At 44.3% G+C, this 25141-nt stretch overlaps 2 protein-coding genes across 2 annotated transcripts in view; both read left to right on the top strand.

Annotated features, from left to right (window-relative positions):
- Positions 1–3885, top strand: part of LOC109934853 (multidrug and toxin extrusion protein 1-like) — a 33697-nt gene extending 29812 nt beyond the window's left edge. The window contains exons 15-16 of the mRNA XM_020533519.2: positions 478–538; positions 1601–3885. Coding sequence (XP_020389108.2) covers positions 478–538; positions 1601–1797 — 258 coding nt within the window. The 3' untranslated portion in view covers positions 1798–3885. The remainder of the gene's footprint in view (positions 1–477; positions 539–1600) is intronic.
- Positions 3886–11676: 7791 nt separating this feature from the next.
- LOC125486120 (multidrug and toxin extrusion protein 1-like) overlaps positions 11677–25141 on the top strand; it is a 52939-nt gene continuing 39474 nt past the window's right edge. Inside the window, exons 1-2 of the mRNA XM_048612340.1 lie at positions 11677–11769; positions 14260–14349. Coding sequence (XP_048468297.1) covers positions 11677–11769; positions 14260–14349 — 183 coding nt within the window. The remainder of the gene's footprint in view (positions 11770–14259; positions 14350–25141) is intronic.

Raw genomic sequence — 25141 nt, forward strand, 5'->3', positions numbered from 1 at the left:
GTGTCCCTACCCTCCGGCAGTGTGGGTGACCCTACGCTCCGGGAGTGCGGCAGTGTGGGTGTCCCTACGCTCCGGCAGTGTGGGTGTCCCTACGCTCCGGCAGTGTGGGTGACCCTACGCTCCGGCAGTGTGGGTGACCCTACACTCCGGCAGTGTGGGTGTCCCTACCCTCCGGCAGTGTGGGTGTCCCTACGCTCCGGGAGTGCGGCAGTGTGGGTGTCCCTACCCTCCGGCAGTGTGGGTGTCCCTACGCTCCGGGAGCGCGGCAGTGTGGGTGTCCCTACGCTCCGGGAGCGCCGCAGTGTGGGTGTCCCTACGCTCCGGGAGTGCAGCGGTTCAAGAAGGCAGCTCATCCCCAAAGTTCCTTCTAACTGCGCGACTGTTTTGAGGTTCTGTGCACATAGATCGTGGTTCTGATCACTGAGTGTTCAATAAAGAAACAATTTAATACTTGACTCCAATTCTGTTTCCCTTCAGGCTCAAGAGAGAACAGGATTGAGGAGGGGAACTGGGCCCAGCACAGTTGGCTTGAGCTTTGGTAATTGCACAGATACGATACATTGCACTTGATATGAAGCTAGATAGGGCCAGGGTTGTACTGCTCTTCCTTCACATTATGTAACAATTTCAAATTAGTGAGTTATATGTGTGGCAACTTCATTTGTTCAGGAATTAGGTTCAAACTTCTATCAATGGTATGTTATTTTTAAATTCATTGGATGCTCTCATCACTGACTGAGCCAGAACTCATTGCCATGTACTAGGGTAGTTAAGAGTCAACCACATTGCTGTGTTGTCAGGAGTCACAGGTAAGGACAGCAGATTTCCTTCCCTAAAGGGCATTAGTGAATGAGATGGGTTTTTACAACAATTGACCAGCTATCCTTAAACTCAGATTATTGTTGAATCCCATTTCACTGTGGTGGGCTTTGAACCCACGGCCCCAGACCATGAACTTGGGCCTCAGGATTATTAGTCTCGTGACAATCCCACTGTGCCACTACAATCCTCGTGACAGCCAGTTTGCTTATTGCAAAGTTCTCCCAAAAAAACAAGCACTAAATTATCAAATAACCTCGCTTCGTTTACTGGTGTCGGAGAGGTTTGAAGTCTAGTCGTGATCAACATCACTCCAGCCTAATCTGGAGCAGATGTATGGACTCCAATATTTGTTTTTCTTTGCTGTTTGCTCGCAAGGTGAGTAGAAGATGCTCATCCCTAATTGCCCTTAAAGGCTCGGCTTTTCAGAGGGCAGATAAGAGTCAACCAAATTGTTGGTGATCTGGAGTCACGTGTAGACCAGACCCAGATAAGGACGGCAGATTTCCCTACCTAAAGGACATTAGTGAAACAGACAGGCTTTTGAAACAATTGACGCTAGTTTCCTGGTTACTATTATTGAGACTAGCTTTCCATTCCAGATTTTTGTGTTAATTGAATTTAAGTTCCACTCTGGTGGGATTCAAAGCCACGTGTTAGCCTGTGCTCCTTGATTACCAGTTCGCTGACATTACCACAACACTCCTGTACAGTGAAGTCTGTGCTGACCACAGATATGGCGTTATAAATATTTGTTGCTTCTAAAACACTTGTGTTCCAGATCTTGCAGAAGATGGCGCCTCAGCATTGTCACAGGGCCAGGAGGAACCACATCAGCTGGAACACACCACATTGATAGCAAATACCCTAACAGCTGGTATCTTGTCGCCTGCCCAACTGGTCATTCGCCGTGGTCTTGCCGTTGTAGCAGGATTGGTAGTTCTGGCCATTGGGATCACTGTCCACTTCACTGTTTAGCGGTAACTTTACAGGAACATCCACTGAAGGCTTCCCTTCTTGCAGCGGACACCAAGGAGTGAAATAAATACAAAGGACTCTGGAAATCTGAAACAAAAATGGAGTGTTGGAGAAGCACAGCATCTGTGGAGAGAAAAACGGCAAAACTTTCAAAAGGGTCACTGGACTTGCAACATTAACTCTGCCTCGCCTCCCCTCCCCACAGACGCTGCCAGACCCACTGAGTTTCTCCAGCAATCCCTGTTTATGATTGCATTTCCCTGCACATAAGCTGACGTTTTCCCAGCCACCATCAGTTCTGAGGAAGGGTCACCAGTGACCCGAAACGTTAACTCTGTTTTCTCCTCCACAGATGCTGCCAGACCTGCTGAGCTTTTCCAGCAACTTTGTTTTTGTTCCTGTTTTTGATTGACTGAGAGTGAAAATCTTTCTCTACAACGGGACTAGTCATTCCCCCCACATCTGTGAGGGTTCTGTTCCTGAAAATTCCTGCGAAGGATGAAATTCACGAATGTGGAGCTTGTTAAAAATTGGGGATAAGTGATTTTTTTGCCTGCGGGTGTTGAATTTTGTTTTGTCACGGATAGGCGAATTTGCGTTTCACGATTTTGTGGATGCAGAGGATTTACTGTATGTCTCACACCTTCCCCTGTTGCATTCCTGAAACCCACCTGGTTGTTGCTTTATTGAACTCAATAGAATGTTCGTTGTTGAGACAGCAGCGGAGAGGGGTAGGGGAGTGATTTATAAATGTAGGTGTAAATCTCTCTGAAAGGTTACTGTCCTAGTGGGAAATGAAACCCACCGAGTTCTCTAAAACCACCCAACCATTGGGCCCAGTTCAAATGGCTCTGCATCCAATTCAAAGAGGGGATAGTGATGTAATTTTGGCACCAGACTTATAGGGTGGTAGGGGGGAGGTGTGTGGATACTTTTATCTTTATAGCAACCCACAGAGAAACTTTCAATCCCATTAATCACTTACGTAAATGATTTGGATGTGAACAGAGGAGGTACGGTTAGTAAGTTTGCAGATGACACCAAAATTGATGGTGTAGTGGACAGTGAAGAAGGTTACCTCAGAGTACAATGGGATCTTGAACATATGGGCCAATGGGCCGAGGAGTGGCAGATGGAGTTTAATTTAGATAAATGTGAGGCGCTGCAGTTTGGAAAGGCAAATCAGGGCAGGACTTATACAATTAATCGTAAGGTCCTGGCAGTGTTGCTGAACAAAAAGACCTTGGAGTGCAGGTTCATAGTTCTTTGAAAGTGGAGTCACAGGTAGACAGGATAGTAATGAAGCTTGCGTTTATTGGTCAGTGCATTGAGTAAAGGAGTTGGGAGGTCATGTTGTGCATGTACAGGACATTGGTTAGGCCACTTTTGGAATACTGCGTGCAATTCTGGTCTCCCTGCTATAAGACGGATGTTGTGGAACTTGAAAGATTTACAAGGATGTTGCCAGGGGGTGGAGGGCTTGAGCTATAGGGAGAAGCTGAATAGACTGGGGCTATTTTCCCTGGAATGTTGGAGGTCGAGGGGTGACCTTATAGCGATTTATAAAATCATGAGGGGCATGGATAGGGTGAATAGACAAGGTCTTTTCCCAGGTGTGGGGTAGTCAGAAACTAGAGGGCATAGGTTTAAGATGAGAAGAGAAACATTTAAAAGGAACCCAAGGGGCAACTTTTTCATGCAGAGGGTGGTGTGTGTATGGAATGAGTTTCCAGAGGAGGTGGTGGAGGCTGGTACAATTACAACATTTAAAAGGCATCTGGATGGGTATATGAATAGGAAGGGTTTAGAGGGATATGAGCCAAATGCTGGTAAATGGGACTAGATTTATTAGGATATCTGGTCGGCATGGACCAGTTGGACCAAAGGGTCTATTTCTGTGCTGTACAACTCTATGACTCTATTCTATGTTGGATTTGAGTTCAAGCCCCTGAGATGAAAGACAGGTGATTAATGCATGGCAGTACCCAGTCAGCTTTCCTTCTTCTCTCAGTTATGCGTGTAGTTAATTTATATTTAACGTGTTAGAGATATTCGTGTATTCAACCAATAAATTGAAGAGTAAAAATTGTTCTGTCTGCAAATTCGCTGCTAACTAATCTGTTTTGGGCATATTCAGAGGGAGTATGATTATATTGAGTCCATGGTGTGAGAAAGAAAAATAAATTGAACATTGACCTTGAAGCAATAGAATGATGTTGAACTCCTACCCAATGGTTGATTGTACAGTTTGCAGTGCTCTGAAAGGCTTGCTGGCTCTCTGTTCACTTACTGATCAGAAAATATTTGGTTGTCCAGAGGAAATTCGAATCAGTGGAAGTATGGAGGACAGGAAGTGACACTCATGCTGCTACAAGTTCAGTCATAGAATCCCTACAGTGAGGAAGGAGGCCATTCAGCCCATCGAGTTTGCGCCGAACCTCTGAAGAGCATCCTACCCAGACCCAGCACCCCCTGTCCTATTCCTGTAACCTTCTGTTTTCTGCACCTAACGCACACATCCCTGGACACTGTGGGGCAATTTAGCATGGTCAGTCCACCTCACCTGTACCTACTTGGACAGTGGGAGGAAACCAATGCAGACACAGGGAGAATGGCCCTGAGGGTGGAATCAAACCCATATCCCTGGCACCGTGAGTCAGCAGTGCTAACCACCGAGCCACCATGCTTCCCAGTCTCATGATACATGTATGCCAAACCTGGTAAGGATGACAGATTTCCTGCTCTAGAGGGCATTAGCGAACCTGGTGGTTTTTTATGACAATGGTAACATGCTTGGCATTAGGCTAGCTTCTAATTTATGGTCGCCATTAGACTCTTAATTCCATTTTTTTTTCTTAAATTTGAATTCAGATTCCACCATCTGCCATGGTGGTATTTGAAGCTGGGCCTCAAGAACATTACTCAGTTAATCATTGCACAATAGTACCGCTAAGTCATCACCTTTCCTGGAGGGATAGAACCTTCACCATGGAGCTGGTTTTAAGGATGTGGCTGACCATCCAGAAACAAAATGGAAGTGGACAACTGACTCAGTCTCCACAAAATGGCCGCCTAGAATGAATTCCAGTTGTGTAGCACCTTTTAACGTATGAAAGTACCTCCAGGCCCCACAACTATGAAGAAAAAAAAATGATGGTAAGTGATATAGAGATGGATTTGCAATTGGGCACAGGGACTTCCTAAATCGTTTTGAAGTTAACAATCTTGAGGTTGGATTCATGAAATGTCTCCATTTACAGCAGGGCCTGGCAGCATCTGTGGAAAGAAAACAGCACTAATGTTTCAGGTCTGGTGGCCCTTCTTCAGAATGAAGAATCTGAAACTACCTTTGTACAATTGCATGTGATGCATCACAAGAGATTGCACAGCAATTAGAGGGAGGTGATGGCCTAGTGGTATTATTGCTAGACTGTTAATCCAGAGACCCAGCTAACATTCTGGGGATGCAGGTACAAATCCCACCACGGCAGTTGGAATTTGAATTCAATACAATATCTGGAATTAAGAATCTAATGATGACCATTAGTTGGGAGAAAAAAAAATCTGGTTCACCAATGTCCTTTAGGGAAGGAAACTGCCATCCTTACCTGGTCTGGCCTACATGTGACTCCAGACCCACAGCAATGTGGTTGACTCTGAATTGCCCTCTGGGTGATTAGGGATGGGCAATAAATGGTGTCTCACCAGCGATGCCCTCATCCCATCCATGAATAAAAGGGAAAAAAAAACATTGACCTGGGGTTAGAAAGGGACTGGTAGTTGAGGTTGTTTGTAGGTTTCTCCAGCTTGGATGTCTTTTTCTGTTCTTTATCTATCTAGCTATCCACCAGAAACTAGGCACTTGTTATAATGTTTCCAACTGCAATTGTGGAATCGAATCCTCTCCTATTAGTTTTAAATTCAACAGATCTCCTGATCCTGCCAGAGGTCACTTCTAAATGAGGTTGTAGATGTTTACAGCTGTTCTGTACTACCCCCAACATCGGAGCACCATCCTAAGCCTAACCCCCCAGACCCACCTTTAGGGAGAAAGCTACCCTGAGATTTTAAGCTTTTGGCATCGTGGGCTGGGGTTATCAGTTAGTTCAGTTGGCTGGATGGCTGCTTTGTGATGCAGATCAGTGCCGACAGTTCCTGCATGAAAGTTTTGCCTTCTCAATCTTGCCTCTCAAATGAGGCGTAGTTACCCTCCAGGTTAAACTCAGCACCAGGTCAGGAGTAAACTCCGTTAAGAGCAGGATGCTGGATGCAAACACAGAAACTCAGCATGTCTAGTTGCATTTTTGGAGAGCAAAATAAAATTAATACTTTGAGTCCAGTAGGACTCTTTTTCAGAACTTCAGACGTGCCAATTCTAGGAAGCATTGCACTTTGTTGATGTATTTTGCTTATGGAAACTCAAACTGATGGCCCTAATCTTTCTGGGGTCCACCACAATGCCTTGTGTTATTATGTATTTCAAAAACATTATTTTGGTCTTTGGGAAGTGGCATTTTTCTCATTTGAGCATATGTTCTGTGCTCCGCATTATCTTTGAAACTACTCTGACTGTGTGGCCAAACTCCTTTTTAGTCTGACTGAAATGCTATCCATGTGACAGCTGAATAAATCCATCTTTATGTAAAGCATATTGTAAACTTAATTTGCAAAAGCACCTGTTGTCGGAATTTATTGCAAATTTAGTCAAGCTGCACAGCATTTTTGTAAAGACACTGATCCAGGCTTTCAGTACTGGCAGTGTATAATAATAATCTGCATTTATATAGTGCCTTTTATGTAGGAATCCATTTTAAGGCTCTTCACAGTTGTTTAATCAAATAAAATATGGGTTCGCAATGCGGATTAGTGAGCACAGGAGTACAGGGAAAAGGGATGTGGTGCAAGTTTGGATATGAGATGCTGGGACTTCAGGAAGGAGATCAAGGCAGAAGAATGTTTCAATGTTTGTATGTTAACTATGGATTTTAAAAAGTGAACTGTTTTGGGTTTTTGCTTATAAGTAGTGACACAGCTGCTTTCATGCAGTATGAAATAGGTGCTTCACAAACATTTTAAAAGATAAAGTTTGTGCAGTAACTACAGCAGAATAGCTACTTACCCCTCACTGCCCTCTTCAATACTAGGAAGCATTTGCTATTCCATCAGGTCAGAACAATCAGCAAAATTGTACAGCTCCTTGAGAAGAGGCTTACTTAAGGTTGAAGAAGCAAGGATCAGACAGGGCTCTAGAGGTCTACAATGTAGCCAGGAAGGAACTGAAGAATGGACTTAGGAGAGCTAGAAGGGGGTATGAAAAGACCTTGGCGGGTAGGATTAAGGAAAACCCCAAGTCTTTCTATACTTATGTGAGGAACAAGAGGATGTCCAGAGTGAGGGTAAGGCCAATCGGAGATAGTGGAGGGAACTTGTGTGCGGAGTCAGAGGAGGTGGGGGAGGTCCTTAATGAATACTTTGCTTCAGTATTCACCAGTGAGAGGGACCTTGATGTTTGTGAGGACAGCATGAAACAGGCAGATATGCTTGAACAAGTTGTTGTTAGGAAGGAGGATGTGCTAGAAATCTTGAAAAACATGAGGATAGATAAGTCCCCTGGGCCAGACAGGATATACCCAAGGTTACTACGGGAAGCGAGGGAAGAGATTGCTGCCCCTTTGGCAATGATCTTTGCATCCTCACTGTCCACTGGAGTAGTGCCAGAAGATTGGAGGGTGGCAAATGTCATTCCCTTGTTCAAGAAAGGGAATAGGGATAATCCTGGAAATTACAGACCAGTCAGTCCTACTTATGTGGTGGGCATATTATTGGAGAGGATTCTGAGAGATAGTATTTATGATTATTTGGAAAAACACAGTCAGCATAGCTTTGTGAGGGGCAGGTCATGCCTCACAAGCCTTATCGAATTCTTTGAGGATGTGACAAAACACATTGATGAAGGTCGAGCAGTGGATGTGGTGTATATGGATTTTAGCAAGGCATTTGATAAGGTTCCCCATGGTAGGTTCATTCAGAAAGTAAGGAGGCATGGGATTCAGGGAAATTTGGCTGTCTGGATACAGATTTGGCTGTCCAATAGAAGACAGAAGGTGGTAGTAAATGGAAAGTATTCAGCCTGGAGCTCGCTGACCAGTGGTGTTCCGCAGGGATCTGTTCTGGGACTCCTGCTCTTTGTGATCTTTATAAACGACTTTGATGAGGAAGTGGAAGGGTGGGTTAGTAAGTTTGCTGATGACACGAAGGTTGGTGGAGTTGTGGACAGCGTAGAGGGCTGTTGTAGGTTGTAACGGGACATTGACAGGATGCAGAGCTGGGCAAAGAAGTGGCAGATGGAATTCAACCCAGAAAAGTGTGAAGAGATTCATTTTGGAAGGTTGAATTTGAATGCAGAATACAGGGTTAACGGCAGGATTCTCGGCAGTGTGGAGGAACAGAGGGATCTTGGGGTCCACGTCCATAGTTCCCTCAAAGTTGCGACCCAAGTTGATAGGGTTGTAAAGAAGGTTTATGGTGTGTTGGCTTTCATTGGCAGGGGAATTGAGTTTAAGAGCCGTGAGGTTATGCTGCAGCTCTATAAAACTCTGGTTAGACCACACTTGTGTTCAGTTCTGATCACCTCATTACAGGAAAGATGTGGAAGCTTTAGAGAGGGTGCAGAGGAGATTTACTAGGATGCTGCCTGGGCAGGTCTTCTGAGGAAAGGTTGAGGGAGCTAGGGCTTTTTTCATTGGAGCGAAGAAGGATGAGAGGTGACTTGATAGAGGTTTACAAGATGATGAGAGGTATAGATAGAGTGGATAGTCAGAGACTTTTTCCCAGGACGGAAATGACTATTACGAGGGGGCATAATTTTAAGGTGATTGGAGGACGGTATAGGGGAAGTGTCAGAGGTAGGTTCTTCACACAGAGAGTGGTGGGCGTGTAATGCGCTGCCAGCAGTGGTAGTGGAGTCAGATACTTTAGAGACTTTTAAGTGACTCTTGGATAGGCACATGGAGGATAGTAAAATGTAGGGTATGCAGGGTAGATTGATCTTAGTAGCATAATAGGTCGGCACAACATCGTGGGCCGAAGGGCCTGTACTGTGCTGTACTGTTCTATGTTCTATGTTCTATATTCCTTGTCTTCTCTGACATGTTGACCCAATCATGTTATCACTGATAAGAATCCCCTGGGGAAAAAGACCCCTGTCATTCACCTATCCATGCCCCAACTGATTTTATAAACCTCTCAAGGTCACTCCTCAGCCTCTGACACTCCAGGGAAAATAGCCCTATCCTATTCAGTCTCTCCCTATAACTCAAACTCTCCAACCATGGCAACATCCTTGTAAATCTTTTCTGAACCCTTTGAAGTTTCACATCATTTTTCCTGTAGCAGGACTACAGGAATACCTCCAGTTAGAAGTTGGGTTTTGAATCTGATTACATTGATGTTCAAATTGCAGAAATGTATGTATCGCATCTCTCTCTTTCTTCACGTCTGTCTCTCTGTCAGACTCTAGCTCTCGCTCTTATTGTGCCCTGATAGCTATCCCTGAGACTACATCGTGCAGAGCTGGATGAACACAGCAGGCCAAGCAGCATCATAGGAGCAGAAAGGCTGACGTTTCGGGCCTAGACCCTTGTCTCGGATTCTCCAGCATCTGCAGTTCCTACTATCCCTGAGACTACATCAGTTGTTTTGTACGTTAATTGCAGGTATCAGCCATGGTTCTTTATGAAACACTCTTACACTTGTGCTAAAGGGCTGTTGGTTCTGCTGTGAGACTGAGAAACGTGTACTGCGTAATTGAGACTTTAGGTATGATTTTTGCATAGCCACCATGGATGCCAAGAGACAATGCCAATCCAAACTAGACTCCCAGACTAAGCGCATGAACACACGTTGACTGTGGCAAGGCTTACTTGATATAACAGGCTACAAAACAACATCGAGTCGAATCACTGACAGTAGTGCATCCTTCCCCGGAGATCAGTGTAAGTGATGTCACCTGCCTTCCCCAGCCTCGAGTGCACCTGTACCCACGGTCACCGCTGCAGACACTTCTTGAGAATGAACCCATGGAAAGCAACTGGCCCGGATGGTGTCCCGAGCTGTGCATTCAGATCCAGCTGGCAGGAGTATTCACAAATATCTTTAACCTCTCCTTACTGCGAACTGAGGTTCCCATTTGCTTCAAGAAGACCACTATTATCCCAGTGCCAAAGAAAAATCAGGCAACATGCCACTCAGTGACTCTGACACCCATCATTATGAAGTGCTTCGGGAGGTTAGTAATGGCACGCATCAGCTCCAGGCTCCCAGATTGCCTTAATCCACAATTCGCCTACCGTCACAATAGGTCCATAGTAGGGCCATTTCTCTGGCCCTACACTCCTCCCTGGAACATCTGGACAACAAGGACACCTATGTCAGACTCCTATTTATTGACTTCAGCTCCACCTTCAACACCAGAATTCCAACCAAATTCATCTCCAAACTCTGAGACCCAGGTCTCTGCTCCCCAGTCTGCAACTGGATTCTCAACCTCCTGATCCGCAGACCGCAATCAGTAAGGATAGGCGACAAGATAATCTTCAATACTGATGTCCTGCAAGGCTGCATACTCGGCTCTTACTATACTCCTTATACACTCACAACTGTGTGGCCAAATTCAGCTCTACCTCCGTTTACAGATTTGCTGATGACACCACCATAGTGGGTTGAATCTCCGACAACGATGAAGAAAGAGATTGAGTGCTTAGTGACATGGTGTAAAAACAACAATCTCTCCCTCAATGTCAGCAAAATGAAGGACCTGGTCATTGACTTCAAAAGTTATGAGGGTTTCTACCTCTACCACCCTTATGAGCGGTGAGTTCCAGATTCCCACTACCCTCTGAATGAAAAAGTGTTTCCTCATATCGCTTCTAAACCTCCTTCCCTTCCCTTAAATCTATGCCCCCTCATCATTGATCCCTCCATCAGCGGAAAAGTTTCTCCCTGTCTACCCTATCTATGCCCCTCATAATTATATTTCGCTCAATCATGTCCCTCTCAGTCTCCTCTGCTCCAAGGAAGGCAATCCCAATCTGTTCAATTTCTCTTCGCAACTGAAACTCTCCAGCCCTGGGCACCATCCTGGTCAATCTCCCGTACACCCTGTCCAGTGCTATCACATCCCTCCTAGACTTCCAGAATTGCACACAATACTCTAGCTGTGGCCTAACCAACTTTCTATACAGTTCCAGCATAACCTCCCTGCTCTTAAACTCTACGCCTGAATGAATAAAAGCAAGAATCCCCTCTGACTTCTTAACCACTTTAGCTACCAGTCCTGCCACCTTTAAGGGACCAGTGCACATGCACACCAACGTTCCTGGGTCCGATTGTTCATCATGTATTCCTTTGTCTTTACCATCTCAAGGCACTTCATAGTGGTGAAATCAGACGAACATTGACCCACAGGATGGGTTAGTGAGCAAAGGGGTGACAGGGGAATGGGACAAGTTAGGATGTGAGATCAGGATGATAGAGTTTATGGAGGATGCAAGTGAGGAGGGGTTGGAAGTAGAATGTGACCGAGATGGGTTTTTAGACTTTCTTACAAATGGAAAACTGGTTCAGATGGTTACTGAACATGTCTCCCCGCAATGATTAATATATTGCATTCCAACTATCACATGCAGATCTATTACCAGCAAGTCCATAAACCATTCAGAATCTTCCTACATACCAGCATTGTCCTTATTTATCCACTGTTTCCCTTGGGGGAATAATGTAGCTGGTGGTGCCTCATGTCCCTGTCTTTCTAGGTCTGAGGTGGGTGAACAGAGAGGCCACTTTCTGACTCTCTTCTATCTCAAGGAAAAACTAGCAAAAATGTACAAAACGACACCAGATGTCGTGTTTGTTTTTGGCTTCAAAATAACATTTGGCATAAAATCGAATATGAATTTCAAAAAGAAAGCTGAAGTATGAAGTAAACATAACTCATTTGTGCGAAAAATTACGTAAAACAACAAATGAATACATGATTGCTTGGTAGTACAGAATTTAAACATCACTAAAAGGAGAGAAGTAGTTGAAGCTTTTCATCTTGTATTCATCAGAATGAAAACACAAGAAACAGGCTTGAGAAACACACAATTTTATGGAGCATGAGAAGAGGGTGTCGATTGGTGGGAGATGCAGCAAGAATAGATCCCTGAAAGCAGTGTTAAAATTTTGAATCCAGCAACCCTTCTTCAGAAATGTTGACTTTGTTTTCTCTCCACAGATGCTGCCAGACCTGCTGAATTTCACCAGCTATTTCTGTGTAGTGTGTTTCAGATCTTTAGAAACTGCAATTCTTTATTTTATTTCAATAAACTCAGAAGTCAGACGACACCATGTTATAGTCCAACAGGTTTAGTTCAAATCACAAGCATTCAACGCACATCTCCTTTGTCCTGACATCTCAACATCATTATTTTAATAACAAAATTCTACTTGCTGTACCTGCACACTAACCTTTTGTGATTCTTGCACTAGGACGTCCAGATCCCTCTGCATCTCAGAGTTCTGAAATCGCTGACCATTTAGAGAATATGCTTTTTTATTAATCCTTCCTACCTGGTGCCAAAAGCATCCAAGGGGCTCGGTACCATCCAGAACAAAGCAGCTGCTTGATTCACACCCATCCACTACCTTCAATATTCAAACACTTCACCACTGCTTAACAGCAGCAGTTGTGTGTACCATCTACAAGATACACTGTAATAACTCACCAAGGCTTCTTCAAACCCATGACCTGTACAACTGAGAAAGACAAGGGCAGAAGATGTATGTCAATAGCGGGAGTTCTGAAACGTCGTCTTCTAGATGTAGGAATATATTTAAAATTGAAACTGTTAAGGACCAGACCAAACCCCCTCACAATATGTTAAGAAGATAGCCTAAATCCTAAGTTTTTCTTATTGTAAAGGCAAGTACCAGGCATTGTGTTCAGAATGTAATTTGATTGGTCAAACTACCAGATTTGAATCAAAACACACTTTATTCATACACAATAGTTAAAATGCAGCAAAAGAAAGAAGAAATTGGAATAACTTAACTCTACCAGAAAACTTAACAGAATAAAAGATTATTTTACTACAAAACAGTAACTATTCCAATGTAGTAACATCTCATAAACATACCCTTGACAAAGGCAAATTCAGTAAAATAGATCGTCTCATGTGCAAGTCCAGCAGCAAGAAGCGAGCCCCAGCTTTTAGCTGTAACTAAGAGAGGAAAATAATAGCTTCCACATCCAGCTTCAAGACCCCAGCAACAAAAACTAAAGCTAAAAATCCCGGTTCTGTGGGAGCTCGACCCCAGCCATGCAGGCTGCTTCTAATGTTCCAAACTTAGAAAAAAAATCCCAAGGCCTCATAAGCTGTTCACTTTATGGGATTTCAATAGACAGCTTGTACCGCTGGCTTAAAACTTCTCTTCAAAAAACACCTCTGAAAGCCATTGTATTGTCATAAAAAACATTTATCAGATTAGAAGACACTGGATGGTAGGGAATAGAGGAACCCTAGGTGTGGGATTTCTTGGTTGGGATGGTGGCATCAGAATGTGTGGGAGGGGATATTAAAAAGAGAGAAGTAAATAGCCAGTTTATTTTTGCTAATCTAGAGAAGAATTGGAAAAGTGGCGAATTTAGTGCAACTAACTTCTGGCAATGTTGCCCAGAGAAATCGAACCTATTCCTGAGAAAAATAAGGGAATTAATTTTGGTCCAACTCTTTTTATACATATAAAGAAACAAACGAAGCCTGTATTTCAGACTTGAAACAAGTGTCTGGCAGGAAGTGAACGAGATTTCCAGATTGGTAAATGGTGAGTTTGCACCCATCTGAAATCTCACTGTGTCCTTCACACTCCATCTACTCCAGAGATGTGTCTAATGGTCCATCAAACCCACTTGTATCATTTCGTTCGATCAACTCATTTATGCAATTCTTTTCACTGCGCCTCTTTATATAATCCCCTTCAAATACCAATTTATTCATTCACTTTCCGTCAATCAAATTTCACTCACGGCAATTATTTAATTAACTTTGTTTTAGAAAAAAAACTTCATTAACCTTACCTGCTATCTTAATCCCCAGTTTCATTAACTTAAAGGTGAGAATTTTCTGCTTGACTTTGTTTCAGAACTTCAACAGCCATTATTCCCAATTTGCTTCCCTTGATATTTAGGCTCCTCACCGGCAAATGAATTACTTGAGTCAATGCTGTCACTTTTCCTTCACTATCCTTAAAACCTCAATGAAATTATTAGTAAATAGCATCACCTTTTGAGAAAGACACTTGTTTCAAGTCTGAAATATAGGCTTCATTTGTTTCTTTATATGTATAAGAAGAGTTTGACCAAAATTAATTGACTGTAAATATTATTTCTCATTCATTTTCCTTTTACAATTTTTGTCACAGCTGATGGTAATTCTCATAAATATTCTAAGCTCTGCATTCTGTGGATATTTAGATAAAATTGAATTGGGTGCTGTCAGTCTTGCCATAGCAGTGAGTTCATGTTAAGAATGTTCAAATTTATTGATCCTAATTTCACCTGCATAAAATAGCGATGAAATTGCATTGCTTCCTATCAGTTTCAAGCTCAGTGCCTTTATCAGCTGATGAGATGTTCTTTGTGAAAAAGCCTGGTCTTTACCTGCTGCTCTCAATGGAAGGGCCACTAGAGCCCAGCAGTTGCTTCAGTGGCCCCAGGCTAAAGAACAGGAACATCAGCTCGGTGTTCCAGCTCATCACCATTGTCTGTGACCCATCCTGGAAGTCCCATGTGTGTGGGGAACATTGGGTGAGGGTGAGATTGGGCTCCGTCTTAATGCAGTCCATGGGGAGTTCACCCTCTGGCTCACACAGGAGGACGGCTCACTTTTGTAAAGCACTCACTGGCTGGTGAGATAGACTCTATTGATGCCATCAGCTTGATTTGATTTGATTTATTATTGTCACATGGACTGAGATACAGTGAAAAGTATTGTTTTGCGTGCTATCTGAACAAATCAGGGTAATAGAACAGAGTGCGGAATATAGCGCTACACCTACAGAGAAGGTGCAGAGAAAGATCAACTCTAATATATGAGAGATCCATTCAAAAGTCTGATAACAACGGGGAAGAAGCTGTTCTTGAACCTATCGGTACGTGTTATCAAACTTTTGTACCTTCTGCCCAATGGAAGAGGGTGACAGAGAGTGTAACCGGGGTGGGAGGGGTATTTGATTATATTGGCTGCTTTCCCGAGGCAGTGGGATGTATAGATGGAATCAATGGATGGGAAGCTGGTTTTCATGATAGACCGGGCTGTGTTCACAACTTTCTGTAATTTCTTGCCGTCTTGGACAGAGCAGTTACCATACCAAACTGTGATCCATCTGGATGTTTACTATGGTGCATCTATAAAAATTGGCAAAAGTCATTATGAACATGCTGAATTTCCTGAGAAAGTAGAGGTGTTGGTGTGCTTTCTTGGCTGAATTTATATAGTACATGTGTACTAAAACAGGCTCAATGAACTTCACAGGAGTTTCATCAGACAGTAAAACTCAACATAGAGCCAAAGTTGGAGACATAGAGTCCTAGAACCCTGTACAGCATGGAAGGAGGCCATTCAGCCCATCAAGTCCACATCAATCCTCTGAAGAGCATCCCACACTGACCTACCTCCTAAATTCACATTTGTTAGGGCTGCACCTAGCCTGCACATCCCTGGGCACTATGGGCAATTTAGTATGATCAATCCACCTAACCTGCACATCTTTGGACTGTGGGAGGAAACTGGAGCACCCGGAGGAAACCCACGCAGACACAGGGAGAATGTTCAAACTCCACACAGACGGTTTACCGAGGGTGGAATTTTTTTTCCTTTATTCATTTATGGGATGAGGGTGTCACTGGCCAGGCAGCATTTATTGCCCATCCCTAATTGCCCAGAGGGCAGTTAAGAGTCAAGGGTCTGGATTCACATATAGGCTGGACCAGGTAAGGGTGGAAATTTCCTTCCCTAAAGGGCATTATTGAACCAGTTGGGTTTTTCCAACAATTGACAATGGATTCATAGTCATCATTGGACTCTTAATTCCAGATAGTTTATTGAATTCAAATACACCATCTGCCCCGACAGGATTCGAACCCGGGTCCCCAGAAAATTATCTGGGTTTCTGGATTAACAGTCCAGCGATATTACCACTAGGCCATCGCCTCCCCCAAGTTGAATTGAACCCAGGTCCTTGGCACCGTGAGGCAGCAGTGCTAAGCCGTTGTGCCATTGCCAGGGAAGTGATAGAGGTGGATACAATTACAACATTTAAAAAGGTATCTGGAGGGGTATATGAATAGGAAGGGTTTAGAGGGATTTGGGCCAAATGTTGGCAAATGGGACGAAGGTCAGATTGGGATGTCTGGTCAATATAGACAAGTTGGACCAAAAGCTCTGTTTCCATGCTCTCTGTCTCATTCTGATAAACTCCAATGAGTAGAGACCCAACCTGTACATGGTTCTTCTACTTTAGCGCCTTAGTTTACAAATAGCAATAATGAAGCCTCATCACACAGAACCCAAGAATGCTGCAAAACACTTCACAGCCGTGCAGATCCACCCATTTGCATCATCGGTCTGTGATCTCTTGCAGTTCCAATGAGCCTTTGTGATCTCTGAACCCCTCTGTATCTGTCTCCTTGTATATTCCCAATATTCAGGCTCAACCCGGTCCCACCGGCACGACAGACCCAGCAGAAGTGGTGACACAGTGGGATACAGTCGGGAGGGAGTTGCTCTGGGAGTCGTCAACATTGACTCTGGACCCCATGAAATACTCATAGCTTCAGGTTAAAGATGGGCAAGGAAACCTCTTGCTGATTACTATATACTGTCCTCCAACAGGTGACAAATCAGTACTCCTCCATGTTGAACAACATTTGGAGGAAGCACTGAGGATGGCAAGGGCACAGAATGTACTCTTGGTGGGGGATTTCAATATCCACCACCAAGAGTGGCTCAGCAGCAGTACTACTGATCGAGCTGGTCAGGTCCTAGAGGACATAACTGCTAGACTGGGTCTGCGGCAGATGGTGAGGAAACCAACAAGAAGGAAGAGCAATCTTGACCTCATCCTTACTAATCTGCAAGCTGCAGTAGAACAAAAAAAGAACAAAGTAAATTACAGCACAAGAACAGGCCCTCCGACCCTCCAAGCCTGCACTGACATGTTGCCCATCACAACTAAAACCCCCTACCCTTCTGGCAGGAACTGAAGAATGTAGATTGGTGGTAGATGTTTGAGGGAAAATCAACATCTGGTATGTGGGTGGCTTTCAAGTGTAAGTTGCTCGGAACTCAGGACTGGCGTATTCCTGTAAGGGTGAAGGATAAGTATGGCAAGTTTAGGGAACCTTGGATAACGAGAGATCTTGTGAGTCTAGTCAAAAAGAAAAAGGCAGCGTTTGTCAAGGCTAGGAGGCTGGGAACACATGGAGCAAGGGTGGAACACAAGGAAAGTTGAAAGAAACTTAAGCAAGGAGTCAGGAGGGATAAAAGGGGTCATGAAAAGTCATTGGCCAACAGGATTAAGGAAAATCCCAAGGCTTTTTAGACATAGATAAAGAGCAATAGGGTAGCCAGGGAGAGGTTTGGCCTACTCAAGAACAGGGAAGGGAATTTATGTGTGGAGCCAGAGGAAATGGGTGAGGTATTAAATGAGCACTTTGTATCAGTATTCACCATAGAGAAGGACTTGGTGGATGATGAGTCTGGGGAAGGGTGTGTAGATAGTTTGGGTCATGTTGAGATCAAAAGGGAGGAGGTATTGGGGGTCTTGAAAAACATTAAGGTAGACAAGCCCCCAGGGCCTGATGGGATATTAAGAATATTAAGAGGGGCAAGGGAGGAAATTGCTGGGGCCTTGACTGAAGTCTTTGTATCCTCACTGGCTACAGGGGAGGTCCCAAAGGATTGGAGAATAGCCAATGTTGTTCCTTTGTTTAAGAAGGGTGACAGGGATAATCCAGCTAATTATAGGCTGGTGAGCTTTACGTCAGTGGCAGAGAAATTATTGGAGAGGATTCTTCGAGACAGGATTTACTCCCACTTAGAAATAAGTGGGCGTATTAGCGAGTAGCAACATGATTTTGTGAAGGGGAGGTCGTGTCTCATTAACTTGATTGAGTTTTTTGAGGAAGTGACAAAGATGATCGATGAGGATCATCGGCAGTTGATTTTGTCTACATGGACTTCAATAAGGCCTTTGACAGGGCTCCTCATGACAGGCTGATACAGAAGGTAAAGTCACACGGGGTCAGAGGTGAGCTTGCAAGTTGGATAAAAAACTGGCTCCGTCATAGAAGACAGAGGGTAGCAATGGAAGGGTGCATTTCTGAATGGAGGGCTACATCGATCCATGACAGTATCGGTAAGAGTGACCACTGCACAGTCCTTGTGGAGACAAAGTCCCATCTTCACATTGAGAATAACTTCCATCATGTTGTGTGGCACTATCACCGTGCTAAATGGGACAGACTTCACACAGATCTAGCAACTCAAGACTGGGCATCCATGAGGCGCTGTGGACCATCAATAGCAGCAGAATTGTACTCCAGAACAATCTGTAACCTCATGGCCTGGCATATTCCCCACTCAACCATTACCGTCAAGCCAGGGATCAACCCTGGTTCAATGGAGAGTACAGGAGGGCATTCCAGGAGCAGCACCAGGCACACCTGAAGATGAGGTATCAACCTGGTGAAGCCACCAAACAGGACTACTTGCACGCTAAACAGTGAAAACAGCAAGTGATAGACAGAGCTAAGCGATCCCACAACCAACGGATCAGATCTAAGCTCTGCAGTCCTGTCACATCCAGTCGTGAATGATGGGTGGACAATTTAATAACTTACTGAAGGAGGAATATCCACAAATATCCCTATCCTCAATGATGGAAGAGCCCAGCACTTCAGTGCGAAAGATAAGGTTGAAGCATTTGCAGCAATCCTCAGCTAGAAGTGCTGAGTGGATGATCCATCTCAGCCTCCTCCATTGGCCCCAGCATCACAGATACCAGCCTTCAGCCAATTCGATTCAATCTACATGATATCAAGAAACAGTTGGACACACTGAATACTGCAAAGACTATGGGCCCTGACAACATCCCGGCAATAGTACTTAAGACTTGTGTTCCAGAACTTGCCGCTCCCTTAGCCAAACTGTTTCAGGGCAGTTACAACACTGGGATCTACCCAACAATGTGGAAAATTGCCCAAGTATGTCCTGTACACGAAAAGCAGGACAAATCCAACCCGGCCAATTACCGCCCCATCAGTCTCCTCTCGCTCATCAGTAAAGTGATAGAAGGTATCATCAACATTGCTATCAAGCAGCATTTACTCAGCAATAACCTACTCAGTGATGCCCAGTTTGGGTTCCACCAGGGTCACTCAGCTCCTGATCTCATTACAGCCTTGATTCACACGTGGACCAAACAGCTGAATTCTAGAAGTGAGGTGAGAGTGACAGCCCTTGATATCAAGGCTGCATTCGACTGAGTGTGTCCTTGGCCCAACCACCTTCAGCCGCTTCATCAATGACCTTCCCTCCATCAAAAGGTCAGAGGTGGGGATGTTTGCCAATGATTGCACAATGTTCAGCACCAATCATGACTCCTCAGATACTGAATCAGTCCACGTTCAAATAGAACAACATCTGGACAATATCCAGGCTTGGGCTGACAAGTGGCAAGTGATATTCACGCCACACAAAAGCCAGGCTATGACCGTCACCAATAAGAGTCAATTTAACCACGGCCCCTTGACATTCAATAGTGTTGCCGTCACTGAATCCCCCACTATCAACATCCTGGGGGTTATAATTGACTAGAAACTCCACTGGACTCAACTACATAAACACAATGGCTACAACAGCAGGACAGAAGTTAGAAATATTGTGATGAGTAACTCACCTTCCGACTCCCCAAAGCCTGCCCACCATCTACAAGGCACAAGTCAGGAGTGTGATGGAATACTCCCCACTTGCCTGGATGAGTGCAGCCCCAACAACACTCAAGAAGCTTGACACCATCCAGGACAAAGCAGTCCGCTTCATTGGAACTACATCTACAAGCATTCACTCCCTCCGCCACCAACGCTCAGTAGCAGCAGAGTGTACTATCTACAAGATGCACTGCAGAAATTCACCAAAGATCCTCAGACAGCACCTTCCAAATCCACGACCACTTCCATTTGAAAGACAAGGGTAGTAGACATAGGGAACACCACCACCTTCAAGTTCCCCTCCAAGTCACTCACCATCCTGACTTGGAAATATATCGCCATTCCTTCACTGTTGCTGGGTCAGAATCCTGGAATTCCCTTCCTAATGGCATTGTGGGTCAACCTACAGCAGGAGGACTGCAGTGGTTCAAAAGGCAGCTCACCCCCACCTTCTCAAGGGCAACTAGGGACAGGCAAGAAGTGCTGGTCCAGCCGGCAAGGCCCATGTCCCACAAATGAATAGAAAAAAATTGCCCACAGTGTCCAAGGATGTGTAGGTTAAGTGGATTAGCCATGGGAAGTACAGGGTTACAGCGATAGGGCAGGGAGGTGGGTGGATCTGGGTTGTATGCTCTTCGTAGGTTTGGTGTGGTCTAATTGGACTGAATGGTCTCTTCCACACTGTAGGGATTCTATCTGGTTTAGCAACTGGCACCAGAAAGTGAGGGTCAGTTCTGGATGTTGCTGGTCTCAGATGGACTGCCACAGGGTATAGCGACCTGGAGATTATGAAAATCAGAAGGAACCTCACCCTTACACCATTCTTCATCCACACTGGGAAAGGTTTCTGACTGACGTTGGCAGACATCTCTAAAAATGTTACACCCTCCTCCATCCAGCCTCTCAGATGCACGTCTCAGACGGGAAAGCTAATTCCGTGCTAGCACCCAAACCCCAAATAAAATCACTAGAAACTCGTTTGAGATTTGTTGAGAGGTTGATACCACATAAGATATTTTTCTCATTTAATAATCGATTGGCTTTAGTGAGAATTAATTTACTGAGTATTCCTTTCCAGTTCACAGGGTTAATTAATGAAGCTGAACCCTGAGCCCACACCATTGTTTTTGTCAGATTTTAGTAGTCGTACATTGGACGAGGATGAAGATTCTGTACTAACACAAAGACTTGCATTTATATAGCGCTTGTTGTGACCACTGGATGTCTCAATATGAGGTATGCTCCTCACATCCCTAATGTATGCCTGTTTGAAGAATAACAACTTTCACAGGGGACAGGGACTAATACTCTTAGTATTTAGAAAAAAAGCATTAAATAAAGATGAACTGTCTTCTTTTTTCATACCACTTACAGGGAAGGACTATTCCATTCTACATCATCTGGTCCATTAAACCCAAACTCAGCTGACCAGACCGTCACATTGTGCCTTCAATCATTCCAATCGCCCAGTTGTTAAGTTGATACCCATACGCTTGAAGGGTCATCAAAATGTAATCAAAGAAGGAGGCCATTCATCCCATTTGCTGGAGGTACAATGAGATCTTGGTGTACTTGTGCACTAGTCACTGAGAGTAGGCATGCAGGTGCAGCAGGCAGTGAAGAAGGCAAATGTTATGTTGGCCTCCATGGTGAGAGGATTTGCATACAGGATCAGGGATATCTTGCTGCAATTATATAGGGCCTTGGTGAGACTGTACCTGGAATATAATGTGCAGTTTTGGTCTCCCTGTCAGAGGCTATGGAGGGAGTGTAGTGAAGGCTTACCAGACTGATTCTTTGGAAGGGAGAACTGATGTAAGAAAAGAGACTAAATTGATTAATACTGTACTCACAGAAGTTTAGAAGAATGGGAGGTGGTGGGGGTGGGGGGGAGGTACGGTGTTTCTCATAGAAATCTATAAAATTCTGACAGATTAGACAGAGTAAACACAGGATTCCCAAAGACCGAGGAGCCCAGAACCAGGCGTCACAATCCAAGGATATGAGGAGGCCGTAGATGAGGAGAAATGAGAGCGGTGAGCCTGTGGAATTCTCTGCATAGGCGGAAGTTGAAGCCAAAACATTGAATGGTTTCAAGTTGAAGTTGGATCTAATTCTGAGAGCTAAGGAGATCAAAAGGGTATGGAACAAAAGTGGGTACAAGGTACTGAGCTAGGTGATCAGCCATGATCATATAGAATGGTGAAGCATGCTGGAAGGGCCAAGTGGCCTGCTTCTGTTCCTATTTGCTTACTTTTCTGAAGAAACCACCTGCTGATTACTTTAGATGATGAATCTGGAATATCCAACAGGGCCTTGATCAGATGGGCCAATGGGCTGAGGACTGGCAGATGGAATTTAATTTTGATAAATATGAGGTGCTGCATTTCGGAAAGGCAAATCAGGGCAGGACTTATATACTTAATGGGAAGGTCCTGGGGAGTGTTGTTAACAAAAGACACCTTGGAGTGCAGGTTCATAGTTTCTTGAAAATGGAGTCACAAATAGGCAGGATAGTGAAGAAGGTTTTTGGTACGCTTGCCTTTATTGGTCAGTGCATTGAGTATAGGTTTGGAAGGGTCATTGTTGCAGCTGTACAGGACACTGGTTATGCCAGTTTTGGATTACTGTGTGCAATTCTGGTCTCCCTGCTACAGGAAGGATGTAGTGAAACTTGAAAGAGTTCAGAAAAGATTTACAAGGATGTTGCCAGGGTTGGAGGGTTTGAGCTACAGGGAGAGGTTGGATAGGCTGGGGCTATTTTCCTTGGAGCGTAGGAGGCTGAAAGGTGACCTTATTGAGGTTTACAAAATCATGAGGGGCATGAATAGGGTAAATAGTCAAGGTCTTTTCCCCAGAGTAAGGGCAGTCCAAAACTAGAGGGTGTAGGTTTAAGGTGAGAGGGGAAAGATTTAAAAGGGACCTAAGAGGCAACTTTTTCACGCAGAGGGTGGTGCATGTATGGAATGAGCTGCCAGAGGAAGTGCTGGAGGCTAGTACAATGACAACATTTAAAAGGTATCTGGACGGGTATATGAATAGGAAGGGTTTAGAGGGATGTGGGCCAAATGCTGGCAAATGGGACTAGATTTATTTAGGATATCTAGTTGGCATGGACGAGATGGACCGAAGGGTCTGTTTCTGTGCTGTACAACTCTATGACTCTCTATCTCATGGTGAACACGTGATGTGGAAGTACAGAAAGTAATTTGTTTGCGAGTTCCTATGTCTACTGTTGACAATGGTTGGGTATTATCACTACAGTGAAGGTCAGAGATGATGAAGGGCACATTCCTGTTAATTTTTTTTTCTTTTTCACAGACCCTCAGGTTCCATGCATGGCAGCGACTTCCAGACGATGCTGTGTATGGCAGCCGTGCAACTTCGAGGGAACGTTGCAGAAAAGACAATCATTTGTGTGATGGAATACTCCCCACTTGCCTGGATGGGTGCAGCCCCAACAACATTCAAGAAGCTTGGCACAATACAAGACAAAGCAGCCCGCTTGATTGGCACCACATCCACAACCATCCACTCCATCCACCGCCAATGCTCTGTAGCTGCAGTGTGTACCATCTACAAGATGCATGGCAGAAATTCACCAAGGGTCTTATCTGTGTTTTGGACATTTTAACCAGTTTATGGATTAAAAACACTTTATCCGAGTGCTTTTGTCAGTGAAGTGGACAAAGTGACATAATTTGGTTTGTGTTTCGACTCGATTTTATTAACAAAAGATTCCTTATTAAAAACTCAATGTAAGCATTTCCCAAATTTCCATAATATTTACTCTTTAGCTAGCTCTATCTGTCTGAGAAAGGATATTACCCACAATGAGCCCCAGGTTTGAGCCAGTTGTACTCTCTCTGTCTCTCTGTCTCTGTCTCTCTGTCTCTCTTTCCCTCCAGATGATCAAAGCTCTGCTGCTGAGTCAAGTCCAGTCTTTACTGAGGGTGTGGTATCCAGGTAAATGTTATTATCCCCCTTGCCATGGACCTTCCAGAATGTTCTGTGACCTTTGACCAATGGGGTCATGAGCTGCGGTCAAAGCATCCAGTGAGGCTGCGCTAAAACCCTTCACTGTTGACCTGCCAGGGAGTTGTAAATTGGAAGCCCTCACAGGTTGGCTGGAGGTCAAGTTGGCAGAAAGCCTAATCAAAACTTTGCCAATAGACAACACTCAGGCTGGTTGTAACTGGTTCCTCCTGAACCTTTGTGATGTTTTAGATTTTGGCTTCCACTGTCCTAAGGTGGCTGATAACTGATGGCCGCTCCTTAATTGAATTTGGCCAATTTTCTGTCAGGCCTGATTTCTCCAGCTTTGGGTCAATTTTAAGACACCACCGTCCAAATCCAAAACCACTACCATGTAGAAGGACACAGGCAGGAGATACATGGGGAATACCACTACCTGCAAGTTCCTCTCCAAGCCACTCACCATCCTGACTTCGAAATATCTCGCTGTCCCTTTACTGCTGTTGGGTCAAAATCCTGGAATACCCTCCCTAGGACCATGTGCTCTACCTATAGCAAGTGGACTGCTGTGGTTCAGGAAGACAACCCGGGATAGGCAACAAATGCTGTCCCTGCCAGCAAAATCAATAACCTGTGAAATAAATTTTTTTAAAATTAGCAAAGATAACTTAGAGGGCCGTACATGTTGAAGGGTATACACACATAGGGAGAAACAAGACCATGCAAAGGATTTGAATGGGAGTTTTAAAATCAAGACTTTGCTTAAGTGGCTGTCAATGTAAGTCTTTGAGCCCAGGGATGATGGATAAGTGAGGGCTGGTCTGAGTTCGCACATGGACATTCATGTTTTTCTCATGTGTCTCCTCATGCTCCCTTTGAAACCCAGGTTCTGCTCCCTTGATCTTATTCCCTTCCAACCTCTGACCACCAGTGTTCCCTCCTGGTCATTATGTCTCCTGATTTTGGAAACAGTTCTCTCTCTTTGGAATCCTTTGGTCATTAAATCTGCCATCATCACCTTTGTCTTCAAAAGAAAATTTATATTTGACCTGACAATACTTGCAGATAGCATACAATATGGAAAACACAAAATTAGGGAGGCAATGGCCTGGTGGCATTATTGCTGGACTGTTAATCCAGAGACCCATCTAATGTTCTGGGGACCCAGGTTTGAATCCTGCCACGGTAGATGGTGGAATTTGAATTCAATAAAAAATAACTGGGACTAAGAATCTAATGGTGACCATGAATCCATTGTCAAATGTTGGAAAACCCCATCTGGCTCACTAAAGCCCTTTAGGGAAGGAAACTGCCATCCTTACCTGGTCTGGCCTACAT

Source organism: Rhincodon typus, chromosome 26, assembly GCF_021869965.1.
Source record: "Rhincodon typus isolate 14 chromosome 26, sRhiTyp1.1, whole genome shotgun sequence".
Lineage (NCBI taxonomy): Eukaryota > Metazoa > Chordata > Chondrichthyes > Orectolobiformes > Rhincodontidae > Rhincodon > Rhincodon typus.